Genomic DNA, 19654 nt, shown 5'->3' on the forward strand with positions numbered 1-19654 from the left:
GATATTATTTTGAAAAACAAAGCAACAATGCAGCAGGAGACATAACTGCACCGACGGTATGTGGGTGCAATATGGAGCCATACTGTAATTGACTTTGTCCATGATGGGTAGCTTGAGTTACTGCAGAACAAACATAGGTGTTACTAATAGTATTATTGGATGGTTGGAATTCAGCCATTAGTTCATTTTAAGTGGATTTGAGTTTGACAACCCAAGCACTTTTCAGACATGGATGTATCATATTGCTGGCTTCAGTTTGGTAAAACATCCAACATTTGTATGAAAGACAAAGAATACTTTGTCTTTCATACAAATGAGCAATGTAAATGCATTTTCTTTGAATGAATTATTTTGGGGTTTTTTTTTTAAAATCCCTCTTGTTTTAATGACCCGTTTGTAATGTTTCCATCTTCGTCGACTCCTTGCTGCGTAGCAAAATCGTAAAATAGTTCAAATAGATGAAAATAAAGTATTTTTTAAGAAAGTAATCATAATTTTGGTGAGCTGAGACACACAGCACATTAAATGTGCCTGCATGCAGTTTAGACATGTGTAGTGTTGAAAGTGATGCCAATTATTATGAGAGCAGACCTACTGAGATTTCCCCTGCAAATTCTCCATAAAAGAGACCAAACATAAAGCTGGCACATTTTGATAAATGTAAAAGACTGGATAAAAGGGCCAAAGAAAGTCTGCAGTGACAAAGAGCTATGCAGTAGCAGGCAGGAGAAAGAGGAGGGCAGGCGGTCGGTGGCACCAACACAGTCTGTGGTCATCAGTCATTACTTTTTCTTTGCGCTGTCTCGCAGCTCTGCAGCTGTTCAGCCCGAGACAATAGGCATGAGTGGACGAGATGCAGCAGGCGCACAGCTTAGTGCTGTAAGAAAACACATTAATATTATAGTGTTTGTTTCAGTTTGAAGGGGGCTGCTTTAGAATATCAGCAAACACACTTTCTAGTTCCCACATGAGGATGTTTTTTTAGAATTAAACATAATACGGTGTGATTTACATTTTATATTATATTTTATAAAAGGATTTTACTCACGGATTTTTGTATTATATTATGTTCCAAAGAAGAATGCTGTAATTAAATCTTTGTTTGTAGTTATGCCCAAAGCAGGAACACTCCCATCATGATAACAGCTGCAAAAGTTGGTAGGTGTGTTGTTAACGCAGAGCACGTGTTTACAGTCTAATGTGGCGTAGAGTAAAAAGTAGGCCTTTCAAAATAAAATGCCTCTTCGTGGTTGCTGATCCCAGAACATAAGTTGCCTTGGACCTATGGCCCACTGCAGGACGCATCTGTGTAATACCACGACCTCCCCGTGTTTTAAGTCATGGTGCGAGTTCATTCATGGTGATATGCCTTAATTGTACAGCTTGGTCCCATGCAGTGTGTAACATACACAGACTCACAAGAAGGGAGGGTAGACATCTGGTACATGAGAGCTATGATTAATAGGTTAATTAGAAATGGGCTCATCAAATTCACATTGCACATCAAAAACTGGAAGCACACATCACAGCACTTACTCTGTGCTTGGGTGTGTACGTGACTGGCTGCGTGTGTGTTCAACCTATTTGCCCGCAGTGATCAGAGCAATTTTCCTATCTGATCACTGAGCAGCAAAGCGGCTGCCTGAGACTTGATTGTTTATATCCATCCCAAAAGAGCTGAGGCAGCAAGAGGGAGCTGCTCTCTTTAAAAACGTGGCATCCAATTCCTCCGTGTCAAAGTAATTGACTTTTACAGCGGTCCACAGCTCAGGCGGATGTACCGCTCACCCAGTGGTTTGCATGGCTAAGAGTTTTGCTAAAAATCTAGCCGGGCACTGGAGAATCAGATTTTGAATTTCTATGACCTGTCAGAGGTTTGACAAAAGCAATGCCGGCTGCTGCTTTACATTATTTTCACATTCTGAAGGAAAACAGCTTAATACTCCAGAGTCCTGCACATGGCTTTGAATATTTAGCGTCTGTTGCTGACATTTTGATGAGTGAAGTCTCTTGAGTCGCTCTGTTGAAGATTTGCAATATTGGACAGATATTTTCGAGCGCTGGGCTTGTGATGGATAGCCATTTTGTCCCTCACCGAATCACTCATTCTTCCAAACACATTTTATCATGGGACTGGAGTGTTAGACTAAATTTGGCTTCAGACTTTGATGCATTTGAATTTCACCGTCTCGTCTCTCACGGCTGAGGTAATTGCACAGTGTGCCTGTTTAGAATCCCCCATGCTTAGACTGCATAAGTAATACAGATCATCATTTGGTCCTTAGTGTTACATTAAAGAATTCAGGGAGTAGCAAATTGGTCTCTTTATGAGTTGGAGCGAAAACAGACATCAACATTTTTTTAAAATATGTGTATTTCAATACAAACAAACATCGTTTAAAAAATAAAGGACTGTTTTTAAAAAGAAAAAATACAAATTTTAATTAATTTGGCAAAGTTTTCATGTATTATGTATTCTTCAACGATGCTCGAAACTCTATACAGTTACCCAGGAAACTACTCGATACTTGACACTTTAGCCCAAAAATTGTGTTTTACCCTGTTAAATTAACACCATCTATTACAACATTACAGACCGGCAGAGCTGACAACGTTAGCTGCGTAGCACCAATATTTACGCTTCGTTTTTATTATTAGCCACAAGCCATTTGCGAAATGATCACTGGCAAAAGGCTAATGTGGCTATTAGGCTATTAGGTAATTATTAATTGTTAAATGGATAATGTTAATGTGTGTTAACGTGAATGAGCATCTAATCTGATAGTTGTTTTTTTTCCCCCAAAGGGTTTTTTTAACAACCCTAGTTTTACATACAAAGGACTACAAGTTGTAAATGCTATGTGCACTATTACTATCAAATTCAAACTGAGCATAAAAGAAAGAAAAACAACAACTTGGGCATATAATCTGATGTCTTTTATCTGTGTCAGGGTTTTAAAGATTTCCAGAGGTATACATTTGTAACATGCCAGTCCTGACGTTGAGTTCAGTTTTCACTTTGGCTGATTCGTATATTCATTCGAAGAGCCAGAACTGGCAGCACAGAAGACCATTTTTTCTACTGTGCAACGGAAAACTTTAAAAAGAAGAAGAAATCCGCAGCAGATTGGGAGGTTAAAACCCAACCCCAAATGAACTGCAGCACATGTCCACCTAATAGAGGTGGGAATCACCATACATCCCACGATACGATATTATTGCAATTTTTTTAAATATTTTGCGATATTCAGATTCTGTACATAAAGGTAAACTTTATCAATATTCATTTAATCTAATATCAAAGTCTCACACTCAGAGTCTTTCTCTCATTTCAGTCAGTTTTATTGTTGACAAACTAAACGGCTTGTATTACAGTCTAGTCCAACTTAACTGAATGCAACCATCTGGTACAATTATAGCTATTCTGAACTATGAAATTTATGAAAACTATGCAGCTCGTTAAGCAACTGAAGAATTTGAAAATAAATTAAAACAAAATATAATTTTACATTAAATAAAAAAGTTTTAAACTTAATTAAAATAAAACATGTCTTAAATTAAAATAAGTAAACTGTCATGTTTATTGCTGCCATAAAAAAAGTTAAACACATTTGGACAGTGAAGGAATGTCAGGATTCTTGCTCAGAAAAAGGATCAACATGCTCTGAAGTCAGAGCACAAAAACCTTTTTTGTAACAAAATATCGATTTCTGCTGTCCCTGTATCGATACATTATTAGCAAACAAAATATCACGATACTACACAGTATTGATTATTCCCCCCACCCCTACCATCTAATGCTATGCTATTCATGTCTGCATTGCTCTGTAGTTACAGCTCCAAAACACCAGTTGGCAGCGAGCTTCAAGCTTCTTTGGGTACTTTAAACAACCTTAACAGAGTTGATGAGATCAGATCTCAGTATTTGATCTAGTAAGTGTTAAAGATTGTAAGTTTAACTAACTGCATCAACACAAAAGCAGAAGGCTTTGGAAGTCATTGAATTTAGATGGACACTGGGAGAGCAATGAAAAAATGTCTTGAAATAAGTCAATAATAAACTGAACATGTTTAAGTTGATTTGCATGTTGGCACAACATACTGCTACACTGTGATGCATAGTTACAAATCAGAAGCAGGACACTTAGTTCATCTGCACAGATTGCACACATGAATGGAAATGATTTGGGTTTGCAGCTGATCGATTGGAGCATCATTAGAACATCTGTTGTACTTTACCTTCCTCAGAGGAGTGTAAATTTGAAATGTCTTATTTGTCAAAAGTTTTTCTGGCTAAAAATCAATAACACTGATTTTAAAAAGACTTAAGTACAGAATCACTTAAAATAGATTTAATATACGTTTTGGTGAAAAGGGGATAAGGTCAGGGTATAACAGATTGATTGGGTCATAATAAGAGGTAAATACACAGGTAAGTAATGAATGATTATTGATCATATGACAGACTGTAGCACTATAGTTCTGTGCAGTGTTAAAAATTTACATTTCTATGCTAAACCTGTCAGTGAAATACACACTCTATTAAACCTGGATATATATATGAACACACAGGCTGTTTTTATAACTACAGCATAGCTATAGAATATGTAACAACATCCATATATGTACTCTGTCAGCGTGACATGATGAAATACTCCAGGACTTTATTCTCACCGAGTGACAGTTCATTGATCTTGTGGTTTATTATTCCCCATGAAATTCCACCAAACTACCGTGTCAATGTTCATTTTCATTCATAATATCAGAAATGATAGTGAGATATTTACTAAGATAGTAACATTGTCCATGCTGCCCAAGTTAAGTGTATTTCATCCCACTATAGATTTTTTAAATTTGTGTGCAGGAAGTACCATAAAAGAAACTCATTGGATTTGATTTAAGTTTTTATAATAATAAAAAAAAATGTGGAAAAGAGTCAAGACAATTATATAAGTACATTTGGAGTGATGACGACTGCACACATTCCTAAAACAAATATATGAAACACGCAAACTTTCTGTGTTCCTGACTATTTTAGTTACGACATCTTGTTATGCTTTCTGATTGGACAGTAGTGTCACGTGACAGCGAATGCGTGGAAACATTGTATCGAGCAAATTTTACGAAAATTTACTTACTATTCAGGTTGCATAGTAAAAAACAAAAAACAAAAACGTACTTCTTGCGTAGCCAGTGGTGGTTGTGGCAAAGGAGGATGTGGCTGGTGAAGTCGATGAGGCTGAGCCTACCGATGCCATCCGAGACTTCTTTGCCCATGTCTGCTTCAGCTGCTCTGAACAGTGAGCGGGGCCTCTGACACCCTCATGACCCCTGCAGACCTGCAACCGAGAGAGGGACGGGGTTAGTGCTGTGGCATTAGAGCGAGCGAGGTCGGAGGTTAGGAGCAACGCTGTCACTGAGGTCATGTGGACTGACAGCAGTCAGGATGTCAGCAACTCTGGAATATATTGTGTTCCATGGAAGAAAAAAAACAAAAACAAAACAGTAGAAGTGTGGCGAGTGTGTATTTCTGGGCCTATGCGTGCGTGTGCCCCATAAATAATGGATGAGCACAGCGACTGGGAGTGCGGTAGAGGCAACAAGAGAAGGCATCCCTGCCAACCTCGTAAAAACCAAGCATTAGGAATTCAGAGAGCAGCAGGGGAAGATAGCATTTCTCAGCTCAGAAATCCTCTGCCATTTGGTGCCACATAAATTTCAAATCGTCTAATGTACAATCTCTATTTTCCAGCAAATTCCTTTCTAGCTGAACCACAGGGTGAACCCGGCTGGGCAGACATCTGAAAACAACAACAACACAGCTGTGAAATATCGACACAATACCGGAGAAGAGAAATTGAGAATTCCAGCTGTATTACCGAATCAGTGTTTTTCCATGCACACTGCTGCCCTATTCGCTACGTTCCTCTTTTATATTGTGAAAATATGACCTTATCGGCTCACTTTGCAGGTACAACTGCTAAATGAAGTTGCTAAACATCAGGTTACACTTGACGCCAATTACCATTTACATTTCAAATCAATATTCTAGTTATATTTGGTTGATTATTTGGTGTTTAAAATGTCAGCAAAATGTCAGAAAAGCAGCCATATTTCTTAAAGTTCAAGGTTCTGCGTTTTCATTTTTTGGGGGGGTCAGTTGGCTGATAAGACCATAAAATCACTTTGCAAGAAAAGAGCCGTTGCCCATTTATTTCCCATCAAACTGCTAAATGATTAATCGCATCCTCAGACCACATGCTGGACATTCTCCTACAGCTGACCCACTCCGAGGCCTCTTCCACATATCCGTCACATTGCTCTTGGCCTCTCCCAACTCCTCTAATCTGTTGCTAAGTAGGTGGGCGAGATGCCACGCTGACTCTGGTACCTAACGGTGCCAAGGTGTGGCTCTCTCTGTGCCAGCCAAAAAAGAAAATAAGAGGCCGAGTGCAATCTCAGCTCAATTTCTATTCTTCCATCTCATGACATCTCTGCCTGGAGCCAGACGCACAGACTGAGATGATGGGTGTTGCTTTTCTCCGAAACTGCACCACGGAGCCACCTACGCTGCCTAGAATATTTCCGCACACTGACTTAAATATGAATTGCTTAGTGTCATTTCCACTGCATTCCACATTGTTCCATTCGGAGAGTCTTAATTTTGTAGTCATGTAGCCAGAATCACCTCTGCACCCACAATCACCTGAATCATCTTTCCTTCTTGTTCTGAGCTGCGCGTATCCCCCCTCCCCTCCCTGCTTTTATCTCTTTCTAAATGCGCTCTGCACTTTTTACACGCCTGTCCGTGTGTGACGGGAGTATCATCTTGGTGTCGCGGCTCGAGATTTTGCCCCCTAGTTCAAAGCAGAAGTGGTGCTGATTGGAACCATTGCAGATAGTGGCAGCCAAATATCTGGAATAAAAAAATTTTTTTTAAAAAAGGGAGCCTGCTCCTGCAGCTATCACACACACACACACACACAGTGTAAAAGTTGCTCTGACAGCAGTGCAGATGAGTCTGGCCGTGGGCGCTCCAGGCTTTATGACCAGAGCTGCTGAGTGAACGGCGCAGACGTGGATTAGCCGGCAGGCTTCAGGACTTCACACTGAGCCTCTGTGTGTGTGCAGTAAACACCGTATGCTGGTGCAAACAATGCACACCCAAAAGATGTTTTGACAGACACAGACAAGGGAACATCCCCATTTGATAGGTGCTCAACAGCTTATAATACGCCCTAGCACAACGCACAACACACAACACACAACACACACACACACACACACACACACACGTCGAGCTCCTCCGCCTGCCTGTGTGTCCTCCAGTATTGTGCTGGAGCTGACAGGGAGTGGTTCATTGGCATTACAGTCACCGCAGAGCACAGCAACCTTAAAGAGGCTGCCCGAGGTATCGTTCAGTGTCACATCACCCCTTCGCACCACCTTAATCGCGCCATTTGACGGCATATCGGCGACCGTGTGCACATGCGTGCGCACGCACACGCACCCCAAATATACCCACTTGTTCACAGCACAAATTGAGGAATGCATTACATTAATCATGAGCCACATATCCGCACATGCAAACATTCTCTGTGTTCTTGTAGCAAATTAACTCTTGAGGGACCCACAGCAGGGTCATGCGGATGGCCATCAACTGAGCCGAGTTAATCACACACCGGGATCTTGATGGGCTCCTCTCGGCGACAATTATGCTCGATGGCGAGCTAATGAGAAATTTCTCAATCACTGTGAAGCGTATGAGAGCCTGCTGGTGATGGAGAGCAACGCACTCCAGTCTACTTATTTTATTTATGCCTTTATACACACACACACACACACACACACACACACACACACACACACACACACACACACACACACACACACACACACCTCGCAGCCTCTCTGTTTTTTTGCAAAGGCTGACCTTTCCTTTCCACACCTCCGCTGTGCTCTGTTCTGCACTCTGTGGATCAGGGCTCTTGTCTCGCCTATAAACCACCTCAACTGAAGGTGAAGGACCCTCATTCCCTCCCTCTATCTGCTACTCTATCCCCCGGCTCTATTCTCGGTAGAGAACGGGGGAGGAAGAAGGGGCAGAACACAGCGAGCTATCACCTTCAGAAGCTTCAAAGAAAATCTGCCAGTGATTTCTCAGCATTTCAAAAACAATAATTTATTTTATTTAATTTTTTTAAACATTTTTTTAAAAAAGAAGGAAAGGAGCAAGTAGCGTCTTCAGGCATTCTGCCGCATTGAAAAATAAGTTAATCACTGCTGAAGAGCTTTTGCAAATATTGCACACACAGAAAAAAAACAACAACAGAGATGTAAAACAGTAACCAGAGCTCTATTCAGACAGTTACAAAGATACCGCGCCGTCACCTGCTCGCTGTCCAAATAAAAATGACCACCTATGTTTAGCTGATTTCTTCCCACTTTGCAGGGGGATGCCAAAATTTCCCTTTGTTGTGCCAACTTAAACACACACAAAAAACATTTAAAGCATGACATGCACCCTGTCTAATAAAACCAGGCATCAAATAAACAGTTAATTAGGCTACTAATGCTGGCTCACATTCATGGAGCTACAATAAAATTGATTTTGCTGTTTTGCTTAACTGAGTAACTAATCTCCCATTTTCTACACATTTCTGCTAATTGCAAAGCAAAGAGAAGCACTGACAGGGGAGCTATATAATTGGACCGCAGAACGATCAGGGGAAAACCGATGAAATTATATCACTTTCATAACACTGCTCGCCTTGATTTTGCGACGACTGAGGCTGTGTCAGTTTAAGGAAGTGCTCGTAATAGCCGAGAGTGAATTAACAGAAATAAATAAATAAACAGGCACAAATGAGACACTAATTGCGCTGCTCGCTCTGCCTCCAGGTCGCAAAAGGCAGCGCGGCACAGCAGAGGTGCAGCCAGCCAGCATTAATAAATTAAATCCACAGTGGAGCATGGAGGTAATCCATTACCTATCCCATAGGAGAGCTTCCAGGGAATATCAATCTAAGCAATTAGTACTAGAAACAGTAAACAAAGAAAACTAACATGCAAGCCTGGCAGTTTTAATCTATGGAGCAGTATCACAAGTCTGTGAGAGTCATTAAAAGTCAATTTGTAAGAGAACACCTGCAGAACAAACAAGGAGGAAACGAGGGAAACAAGAGGACGACGGTTGGCTAAAAAACAAAAAAAAAAACAAAAAAAAAAAAAACAGTGCGGAGCGAAGCCTCTTATTGGCTGATCTCTGTTAATTATCCTCGTAATGAAAAGCAGAAGCAGAGCTGAGCAAACCAGCCAGGAGATTTGGAAATGCTCGAGCTCGAGCTTCAGCGAGTAACACGCCGCTGACGGCACAGCGCGGCTCGTGTTGTGCTTAGTTTAACAAGCTAAAGGAAGAAAGACCCCACGCTTGCTTACTGACTGGATGCCTTGCAATGACAGAAGAGAGGCAGGAAAGCTGATGCAGAAGACATTTTTAAAAAAGCAGAACAAAAGGAAATATATAGAGGAAAATCAACCTTACTCAAAAAGTACATGAAGAAATTGTTCAAAAAGCGCAGGAACAGAACAAGTAATACTAACTGTACCCAAGTCGTGTCTGCTCACTGTCAAAGTGCTGCAGGACGTACCTGCCTGGCAGCTCTGCTCTCCATCCTTTCTGCTATGCGACCGCTTAGTTTCCATTGTACAGGAGGCACAATTTGCTGGAGAGGAGGCTGGAGTTGCCTCCCAGCTCGCTCCTCGGCAGCTGCCTCCTGTACGCTCGCTCCACTGAGTGAGGGTGGAAGACAGGGAGAGGAGAGTGTAAAGGGAGAGGACGAGGGGTGTGGGTGTCACACAGAGAGAGAGAGAGAGAGAGAGAGGCGGAGAGCGCAAGTCTACCTGCCACAACCCATCAAGCCAGCCAGCCTTGGAGACAGCGCCAAATCAACAGCTGGCCCCTGTGTGATGTCAGAGCCTCAACAACCAGTCACGGCGGCCGAGGCCGGCCGGCACTACAGAGCGGACTGAACCAAAGTCACCGGCTAAATGGGGCTCTTCATTAGCTGCTTTAGGATAGAGGCGGGGGAAGGAGGATGATGAGGAGGAAAAAGGGCAGCTAGGGACATGGGATAGATGGAAGGAGACAGAGAGGAAGAGGAGAAAACAGGAGGGCGGGAGATAGAGAAAACACAAAGAAAGGTGCTCAGAGGAAAGAGAAAGGAGAGAGAGGCGGCAAACAGGGGAGGAGGAGAAGATAGGAGACAGGAGCGACGGTTCTGCAGCCAGCTAGGTGCTCAAAGAGCAGGTGGAGAGACGATGGGGAGGCGCTGGCCGCTGAGAGGCCGAGCTGTTCACTGGGCTACCTTCCCATTCAAGCTGGCACCCTGCTTTTCGCACGAAAAAAAAAAAAAAAAAAAATCAAGGCTACAGCTAATCCCACTGACTCAGAGATAGACAACACCTGAAATACCTCCTGTTACTGCAACTGAAAGGAAATGTGCTGCAATAAGACATTTCGTTTAAAAACAACAACATAATAAATGCATAATTGGTGAATTAGGGGTTCACTGATTGTCACGTTCTGGGCAGATACTGATTTTTTTTCAGTTCATATATTTAGGTTTTGGATTTATTTTCATATCAAAAAAAATAATGATGTGTTTGAAAACCTTTGTCATTGCTTTTTAAAAAAAATTTCACCAGCAAATAGATGATGTACGGTGCAAAGACAAAAAGGGAAAACTACTTGGCAGAAAAGCAAAATAAATAAATAAATAAAAAGTCAATTTCTGTGCCAATACCGATGTATTAACATGACAATACAGCCTATAACCAATATTTTTTCTTTTGAATTGTTTGTTGTTGGAATGTATTTCACACTCTATGTGTGGGGAAACAAAGATTTTTGTGTAAACTAGGTCTAGTAACTAACCTGTTTAAAAAGCTCTTCGTCTCATCACACAAGTTTTTATCACTTTGCCAGTGCAAAACTGATACTGTACAGTGTAACAGGAGAGTTACACAGTAGAGATGAAGTGATGTGAAATTGAGAGCTGATACAATGTTTAGACAAACAATTTGTCCAATTTTTTGTGTGTTTTTAAACCTGCCCAAAATAGAGGTGACATATCAGTAGCTGGTATCAGTCAAAAGGATACCGATATTCAGGCAATATTAGAGATGCAACATTTTAAGCAAAAATGTAACTCCATATTCATCAAAGACGCCTGCCCCCACCAATCACAAACTGCTTTCAAAGGACAGCACATAATTGTGGCAGACTTGTGACTTGCTAGCTTTACCTGAGGGGTATACTATGAAGTAAGTTTATAGTACGCCCAGCCAGGTTTCCTTTGCGTTAGCTGGCTTGACAAAACCGAAAACCCCTGTGAGAGATAACGGTTATCAAACAGTTGTTATCAAATTTCTTTTACTAAACCGGGCTCTTTGCTTTAGGGTCTGTGACATAAAAAGGGGCGATTCACGCCTCACATGACTATTCTTTGGCACAAAATGATCCCTGCGAGTGCCACCTATTCCAGTTAGGGATGTTATATAACGGTGAAATAGTGATAAAAATATACAAAGAAAATACCAAATTTAACAATTAAATACAATATTGTTGCAAATAAGACAGAAAATTAATGCAGTAGAAAACCATAAATCTTTGGATCTAGAACATAAGAGTTGTGAAGGTAGAATTCAGGCTGCGCAGTGCGCATGATTACAAATCGCCCTTAAGAGCTTCCATTTTGAGCCTGCCTTTCATAACTTCTGAGGGGTTAACAGGAAAAACAATTAGGGCCTCCTCCATCTGCTTTGTTTATTTTATTAAGTAAAGAAAGTTCGTCTGTCCTCTGTACATGCAAAGAAGAGGGGATGCTAATAGCTGCATGGTGAATATAATCTACTTCATGAGACACTTTCATCACTAAGTGACTGACAGGCTGTCAAAGACACGGGAAGTCACAAACAGGTCCTATGCGCAGCCGAAGTCTAGACTGCCATAATGTGATTGTTTATGTCCTTTCAGTCACTCAGACTTTTAGGAGCAAACACAGTGGGCGGAAAAGTTCCTGCTGTCACTTAGCAACCAACAGCAGGCTGCGACAAACGATCCGATCCAATCCTGCCTCATAATTGTACCATTCGTTATGCCAGGTCTCTGAAGAATTTATTATTGTGCTTTCTTAATCCCATGAAAAGGTCACCAATTGAACAAACAATTTATGGATCGAGGGGATGAATTATTTAATGGCTCAAGCCAAATATTATAGGAATGAGAGGTTTTTTTTTCCACCTTCCCTGGAAGGCGATGAATTATTTAGTCATCGGGGCCACATCTTTGGTGAAAGCTATTACACGGCAACCTCAACCTCAATATCGGATAATGTCATCAGCTCCGAATATGGCCTAAACCTGCGTAATGAATGGTCAACAGAGCAGTGGGCTGCTGTGGCCTGAGCAGCCGGCGGGTGAAACTGTTTTGGCAAACAATTATTAGCATTTATTTTAAGCCTCGGAGGGGAACGCAGGCAGTCATAAGAGAGAATCTGAGCGGTGATCTTAATGTGTGCACTCACCAAGCCGGTAAAAACGTCTTAAATTTATCGCTCTAGCACAGCAAAAACCAACTGAAAGATCTCCAAATCAATTATGGTAATAATTCAGCATAAGGGAATGTTAATGTGATACAATATGGAGCACGTTGCTGCACAGCACAACATCTCCACTCTGGGAAACAGCAGCCGCAGGGACTGAACCAGCATCCACTCTCTGCCCACCAGGCTCCACTGGTACTGTAATGAAAATGATACTATCATGACGCTCAGCCTCATTGGTGGCAACTTGGAGGCTTTTATGGCCATTTCTGTCTCTTTAAGTCAATGAAGCGATAACTGTGTGCATCTGAATTATTATGGTTATAGCTTACTTATTAAGCAACTACCAAACTGGGTTATTGGATGTCTGATTGGTTGCCTTTTACAAGTTCAAATCAGGATGTACTGTCCTCTTACAAGAATAATAGAGCTTTACTAAACTGCTTTACTTCAGTGCGTTCATTCATTATCATTAGTCATATTCAGACTTCTGAGTGAATTTGAATCAAGAGTTACACTACCAAATTACATGAATGAACTCTTATTTGAATACAAAATCAACCTTTTTAGATCCTTTTTGTTAGACTCCAAGGTTATCTCTAGCTAAACCGCTCAACCATATGTGTAATTCACTAATAATAACGGGAGTTGTTTTTCTCTGCTCCCAGCCTATAAACCAAGACACGAGTCAAAGCACAGAGGAAGGTTGGAAGAATCAATTCAAAACAAACGCATTTACTCTGCTAATTGATTACTCTGATTTAATCAGATTCAGCCAAACAATCAGTTTTGCAACATCGACTTTGTCACACCGAGCTCCATTACAAACCTGGTAATTTAATGTTACCTTTGTATCGGCAAACCTACAAACCCCAGACAGAATGAAACGTTTTGCTCTGGTAAAAAAAATTATTGGGACTAAAATTCGGCCAACGAAATATCCAGCCAAGCAGTTCAACAATTCAATTAAAGCTTAATTTATTCAACTGGTTAACAGCGTCAGTCAACCACCCATTGCGGCAGATTACTAGGACAGACACAGTCGAAGCAGGCCTAAAAGTTATTGAATAATACCCTGTAATTTAACAACGGCTGTTTGGTTTTGTGGACGAACGCCGAATTGAAGTGTGTCTGCTTACAGTTCAGATGTGGTTTCTGGTTACGAGGTGTGTGCTTTAGCCGAGGAGCACGGGAGCAAACGGAGCTACATTTGGCGTTGAATCCTGTCGGGGCTAAGCTAACGACTCTTACCTGGCACCGTGACTTGCTAACGCTTGAGAACGGCCAAACACCGGCGACCTGAGCGTTCTCACTCCAGCAAAGAGAGGTGCTTACTGGTAACTAGTCCGTGTTGCATGATTACAACTACCCACTTAACATTATTTGTCGCAAACCAGTAAATGCAGGACAGGATACTGCAAATATCTTACGTTGCCTTACCGCTTCGGTTTACAATCGGTGAACAGGCGCTGTTGTCTCCACCGAGGGTGAAGTAGCTAGTGTTTGTGGCAGAGTGAAGAGGCAGCGTCCAGCAGCAGGCTGACTGCGTCAGCTCCTCACGCTCGACACGCAGGGTGTTGAAAATATGTCACGTTTAGTGGTGGTTGTTGTTGTTGTTTTAATTAACTTGTGCCAGGAATCAGACAAGCAGTTTCTCAGACAGTTTCGTCATTTTCCTTCACACATCCCCAAACAAATATGTGTTTTTCACACCGTCAGTCGAGTTGCGATTTAATTAAATAAGTGCTAGGAAGTTACACGGGATAGTCACCGGTACTTAAGTGTAGCGGATGCCGGGTGATATAAACCGAGTGTACCTTGAATTTGCCGCGAAACCATCCTGGCCTTTTAGTTCAGTCTGCTGTTTTATTGCTTCGCGTCATTGCGCACTATCACTAGGTAGGAGAAACCTTACATATATAAATCAACCGAAAATACCGTTCATGTATTTATTTAATTCTTTTTGTATTGTTTTGGGGTTTTTTGCTAACACTTCTGCCATGTGACTAAATTTCTCTTGAGTTCATTACAGGATAGCAATAAATGGGTGCTTGTGCTAGAAGCATGTGGTTATATGTGAACACGGTAAACATAAAAGCTTAATAACAATATCTAGTTACAGAATAGCTAGGAAGCAGCAGAGCAGCGAGGAGTGTAACTAATGTAACTAATTAGGTGGTGCTTTTATTTCTATAGGCAGTATCACAACTTCCTGTGTCCTCTACTAGCTCTAGCTAAGGATGCTACAGACTCGCTGAAGTTTTTAACGGGGTCAGTGCTGTGCGCTAATGCTGCGTTTTGGTGCCGATACGATACCAAGTAAATACTTGGCCAATATTGCTGATACCTATACTAATACCTTTAACCTATAAAGGCAGCTTATGTAGGGGAGCAGTATGTCATGATTTATGAGCTGAATCATCCTCAATTTGCCAAATTCTGAACACATTTTAATAACCACTACAGGATTCTGATTGATTCTGTTGTTTACATGTGCTATAGGCTGTAAAAATACATGTAACACACAAAAAGGTTAACACATTTTTTCATTGATTTATTTATAATTTATTATAATTATTATGATTTATTTAACACAATTCAGTGGGCTACATACTGGACTTGGGAACAAAGTACCGATCCGATCGCGCTATTGATCCAATACTGATACCCGCATTGGCATTGAAGCTATCAGTACTTGGATGGATCTGCCCACCGGTACATGGAGTGTTTGGCTGCTACTTTGGCAGGCCTCAGCCCCTAACTTGTCTTTTTGTTTGATATGTCTTCCAGGCCTGTTTCCAGAGTATTCTTTCTTTCTTTTTTTAATATTTGCACAAAAGAATCTGAATATTTGGCCCAAAATACCCTCATGGTATGAAATGAAAAGTTTTTTCACTTTTCATTTGCACACTCAGTTGCACAGTGGTCATTCCTTTCATGTGATACCAACCAGCTACATACCAATAGACATGAATGATAGACCTTCCTTCTGCTCTTAAGCGCAGGTAGTGCCAACTTTCTGTGCTTAGTAGTTCTTCTTAGCCACAGTCATAGTTTTGTTGGGTCGCTGGTGTGCCTGTCTCGGTGGCTGTGATTACATATGGCAGCAGACACTTCCAGGACTGACCCGAATGATGAGGCAACACAGAGGAGGTGTTGTTGTGTTGTGACTGGAGGTGGCTGAGATAGGCAACTTTTACTATCACCGTGCTTCATCATCCAGCATTTAATAATGATATTCCTGTCAATGCTACCAAGGCTGCAGGGGAAAGTTACTCACCATTACTACAAAATCAGCAGTCAGAGTGCTAAACTAAATATGTTGTGCAATAGATGCTAATCCAAGTACATTTTGGTTTAACAATTTTTTTTAATTTTTTTTTTGTCCTCCAGATTCAAATTGGAGCCGACTGAGCAAGTACTGAGAAACTGATGAGGACTTGCTAATGGAAATGGATGATAATGGCCTACAGGCCTCTTGCTGTGATACAAGATGGTCGGAGCAACTGTCAGGCCTTCCTCACAAGCTCCTGCACCGCCTGATGCCTTTCCAAAGGGAGGGAGTGGAGTTTGCTTTATCGAGGAGCGGACGGTGAGTGGTGACACCCCCGGCAACAGTCCAGTCATTTTAAAATGAAATTTACATCTTGCAAATCAATAATAGCTACTAAAGATAGTCGTCAATGAATGTAGACCTACAGAGAACAGAGGAGTACCGCTCTGTTTTCGACATTACACTCCACCTCTGCAAGTATTGATTTGATTTCTGTGAAGATGTTTTCAAGTCAGATGTGTTGTGTAAGCATATGGGAGGAGACTAGCTGCACCTTAAAGGGGACAGTGGTCGACAGTAGTAGATCAAACATGCTAGTTCTCTTGGATTTTAATGCACTGAATCTACACCGATTAGCTGATTTTCTTTTTCTTTGTTATAATCATAAACTGTACACTATGTCTAGTGCCTGGTCAGTTCATGTGATATTCTTTCAGCTTTCTTCATTATGTAACAATTTCAAAATTCATAAAATGTTCTTTTTAGAAAAGACTCACTGTTACAAAGGACAGCACAGTTACTCCTCCTCAGTGCACAAAAATAAACTGTAATGTTTTTATTTAGTGCCCAGCCTGCTAGGCCAGGTCAATTTATTGTGTCTAGGTGGATTGCTGCAACACAGATAAGCATCAATTTCATTAGTTATCCAGAATATTTTGACATGTAGATGTGCTTTTTTTCATCCCTTGGCTAAAGATCTGTCTTTGGACGCCTCCACAGCCAGACCTATTTTATCAATTAACTCTGTTGAGCACCAGCAGAGGAAGTAAAGCGTATATGCATGAGTTCTATGACTCACACGGCTATTTTCAACTGCATGTTGCGAAAGAAAATGAAAAATGTTGCTTGTGGGATATTTTTATATGCTTCAAACTGAACAAAGAAAAACATGTACTGAGGTATCGGTAGAGCAGGTCATCTATCTTTCTATCTCTATCTCATTGGAAGGTTCATGGTTTGAACTCTGGCTGCTACAGTCTGCATGTCACAGTATCGTTGGGCATAACACTGAACCCCTAGTTGCCCCTCGGTGTTGGAATAAAAGCACTTAGGAATGTGTGAATGTGAGTGAATGGGTGTTACCAAACCAGTCCATTACCAAGTAGTTCCAATCCAAGCCTGGTTTCATCAAACTTAGATGAAAGGGTTGGCCACCTGGAAATTAGGATCTACTCCCATTTGGTCCATTTTTACCTAAACTGAGATGTCAAAATGTTATTCCTGTTTTGTTTTTGTTTGTTTTTTTTACTTTTCGCTGCTTGTCATACTTCAAATTTCTGGGCTTTAAGCTGTATCCACAGTTGAAATGATTCAGAGTGAGCTGCCGACCAGAGGCTATGGGATGTAAATATCATTCTGCAGCTAAGGGCAAAATAACTGCTGATAATGTGAAGGGAGCAATTTCCTGGCAAGCAAGTGAAACGGCTACCAATGAGGAATCCTATTGAATGACATATGACCTGGTATTAAGTACTTTAGAGTGTTTACTTTGGCAAATAAAGACAGCTGTGGTCAGTCTTGAGATTACTGGTAATTTACATGATTCTAGGTTGGCTTTCGAAGCATCACACGTTATTGAACTTGAACATTTTTACCTTCTTAACAGTGGATTTCCATGAACTTTGGGATTAATTTTGAATGCAAACTAAGTAAATAAATGTAAAAAATAAGGTTGATGCAGTGGAAGGCACAGGGCCGTCCGGTCGAGCACTAAGCCAGGACTTGGGGGCGTTTTTGACAGTGAAGGTGTCTCTTAAGAAACCTGCACATGAAGGTCCCAACATGGTAGCCCGTAGATGCTATGCAGAGCTTTACTGACCACGTGTTGTAGCTATGTGAAAAATACATGGAATAAACTGTGATGCGGGGTACTTGTGTTTGTATTGGTTTTGTTGTTGGATCCTAAAGCTTGTCCCCTTGACCACCTAGAAGACAGAAGTCATACAAAGACTTTCCTTACGTTAGTCTTAAAACATGTAGTCATGGCCAGGGCAATGGCGTGCAAGGCTGACTTTTACTTTCTCTAGATAAACCACGCTGACCGCTGTTATCATGGCCCAGTCTGAACTACACAGTGATTGAATCTGTGCTTTTAGTGTGGGGCAAAAGAGCACCTCAGTAAAGGAGAGAAGTGGGGTGGATTTACAACAACGCACAAAACAAGAAAACACATCATTGCTAAAGAAATAAAGAATAATAATTGTTTTTAATCTCAATTTCATTTTGTTTTATTCATTACTCGAATCCAAGCTGGTGATGGAAAATAAAATTTGATTTATTGCTCAGACCTCAGCAGTGGGATTATAAGAACAACAATAACAACAATGTACAGCGTGTGCAGTTATACCTGTGCACTTCCCCAAGGCCGAGGCAGCAGTTAAGAAATGGTGTGTTTTACTGCTTATGAGTTCAACTTATCATTTGTAAAAAGGCACAAACAGAAGTTTTATTTGGCCTCTTTTAAGAGACCTTGTAGAGTTTCTGGGCATGTGTAGGGCTACGGAGTAATCTTTTTAAGAGTGTGAAATCGGTGAGTTTTTGTCAATATGTGATGTGCATGCACACACAGGAAGAAAATGTGGCACTCCTGTGATGGTATGGCTTATGTATATGCAAGATCTGGCTTTAAGGATAGTCAGTGGTCTTGGCATTAAATGTGAATAAGCTTCCCCTGAATATCCATAAGTCCTCCAAGGTAATGCTAATCGAGTGCATAAAGTTGATTATCTTTTGCACAACATTCAGTCTGTGATGCTGTGCTGGAAGATAAGCTCCTAGCACTTCAAAGGTTCTGTTTGTCATTGGTGCTTTGATTTTTCACTTCCTGATGATGATGATGATGGCGATGATGATGATGGGGATGTTCATTTGAGCATACAGAGAAGCTCTGCAGTATAACACATCTTCCACTATAGCATCAGTGTGTGATTTAGTCAAATAGGATGGTATCTTTGCACCGATAATTTCCCTAATGGAGTTTTAAAGTAGACGGTTCAGCTCCACTTTAGTGCAGTGAGAACGGAGACTTCTTACCACGCTACAAAATGTAAAAAGTATGTCAAGAAGAATATATTCTAAATCCAGATGTTCAGAAGACTGTAAGACTGTAGCTATGAAAATGGGTATCCACAAAAAGCTTCTGAGTTGCCCCCAACTGTTTGTATGCATGGAGCACTAACTGTAGGAACCGACCGGGACTTGCCCGTTTCCTCCTCCCTGACCAGTCGATATACATGTGGGTTCTCGGGAAGGTCAGCGCAGGAGGAGCCAATCTGAGGGGCTCTGCTTTGATGCAACGCGGCCATATTGATTCAGGAACACTGGGAGGCAGTGCTTTGTTACACGTTGGGTCAGGAGTCAATTGGCTCTCATTGCACCGTGCGGACAGCTACCTCAGTCAATTGGCATCAGTGTGGCGGGAAGAGCAGCGCAGGCACCGTTTCTCTCTGGAGACTAGCACAAATGGTATTAGCAGAAGAGACTACAGGTAGCGGGA

The 19654-nt window shown here is 41.3% G+C and overlaps 2 protein-coding genes across 13 annotated transcripts in view; one reads left to right on the forward strand and one right to left on the reverse strand.

Annotated features, from left to right (window-relative positions):
- The window catches only part of LOC146547709 (R3H domain-containing protein 1-like), a 52247-nt gene extending 38068 nt beyond the window's left edge, over window positions 1-14179 (reverse strand). For 2 of the 9 annotated variants that reach the window (XR_014890685.1, XM_085264340.1), the window contains exons 1-2: window positions 9651-9845; window positions 5180-5339 (exon numbers count right to left, since the gene is read on the reverse strand). The gene's annotated coding sequence lies outside the window, so the exon portion shown is untranslated. Of the gene's footprint in view, window positions 1-5138; window positions 5340-9608; window positions 9631-9650; window positions 9855-14045 lie in introns of those variants that run through there. The other 7 variants (XM_085264346.1, XM_085264348.1, XM_085264341.1 and 4 more) reach the window with 6 other exon arrangements.
- Window positions 13651-19654, forward strand: part of zranb3 (zinc finger, RAN-binding domain containing 3) — a 122536-nt gene continuing 116532 nt past the window's right edge. The window contains exons 1-2 of one of the 4 annotated variants that reach the window (XM_085264339.1): window positions 13651-13932; window positions 15999-16197. In XM_085264339.1, the coding sequence (XP_085120465.1) occupies window positions 16052-16197 (146 nt within the window). In that variant the 5' untranslated portion in view covers window positions 13651-13932; window positions 15999-16051. Of the gene's footprint in view, window positions 13933-14422; window positions 14505-14784; window positions 14877-15998; window positions 16198-19654 lie in introns of those variants that run through there. The other 3 variants (XM_085264336.1, XM_085264337.1, XM_085264338.1) reach the window with 3 other exon arrangements.

Source organism: Mchenga conophoros, linkage group LG23 (genome assembly GCF_057382185.1).
Source record: "Mchenga conophoros isolate Kocher_MC1m ecotype Shallow Benthic linkage group LG23, M_conophoros_male_GT1.1, whole genome shotgun sequence".
In the NCBI taxonomy this organism is placed as follows: Eukaryota; Metazoa; Chordata; class Actinopteri; order Cichliformes; family Cichlidae; genus Mchenga; species Mchenga conophoros.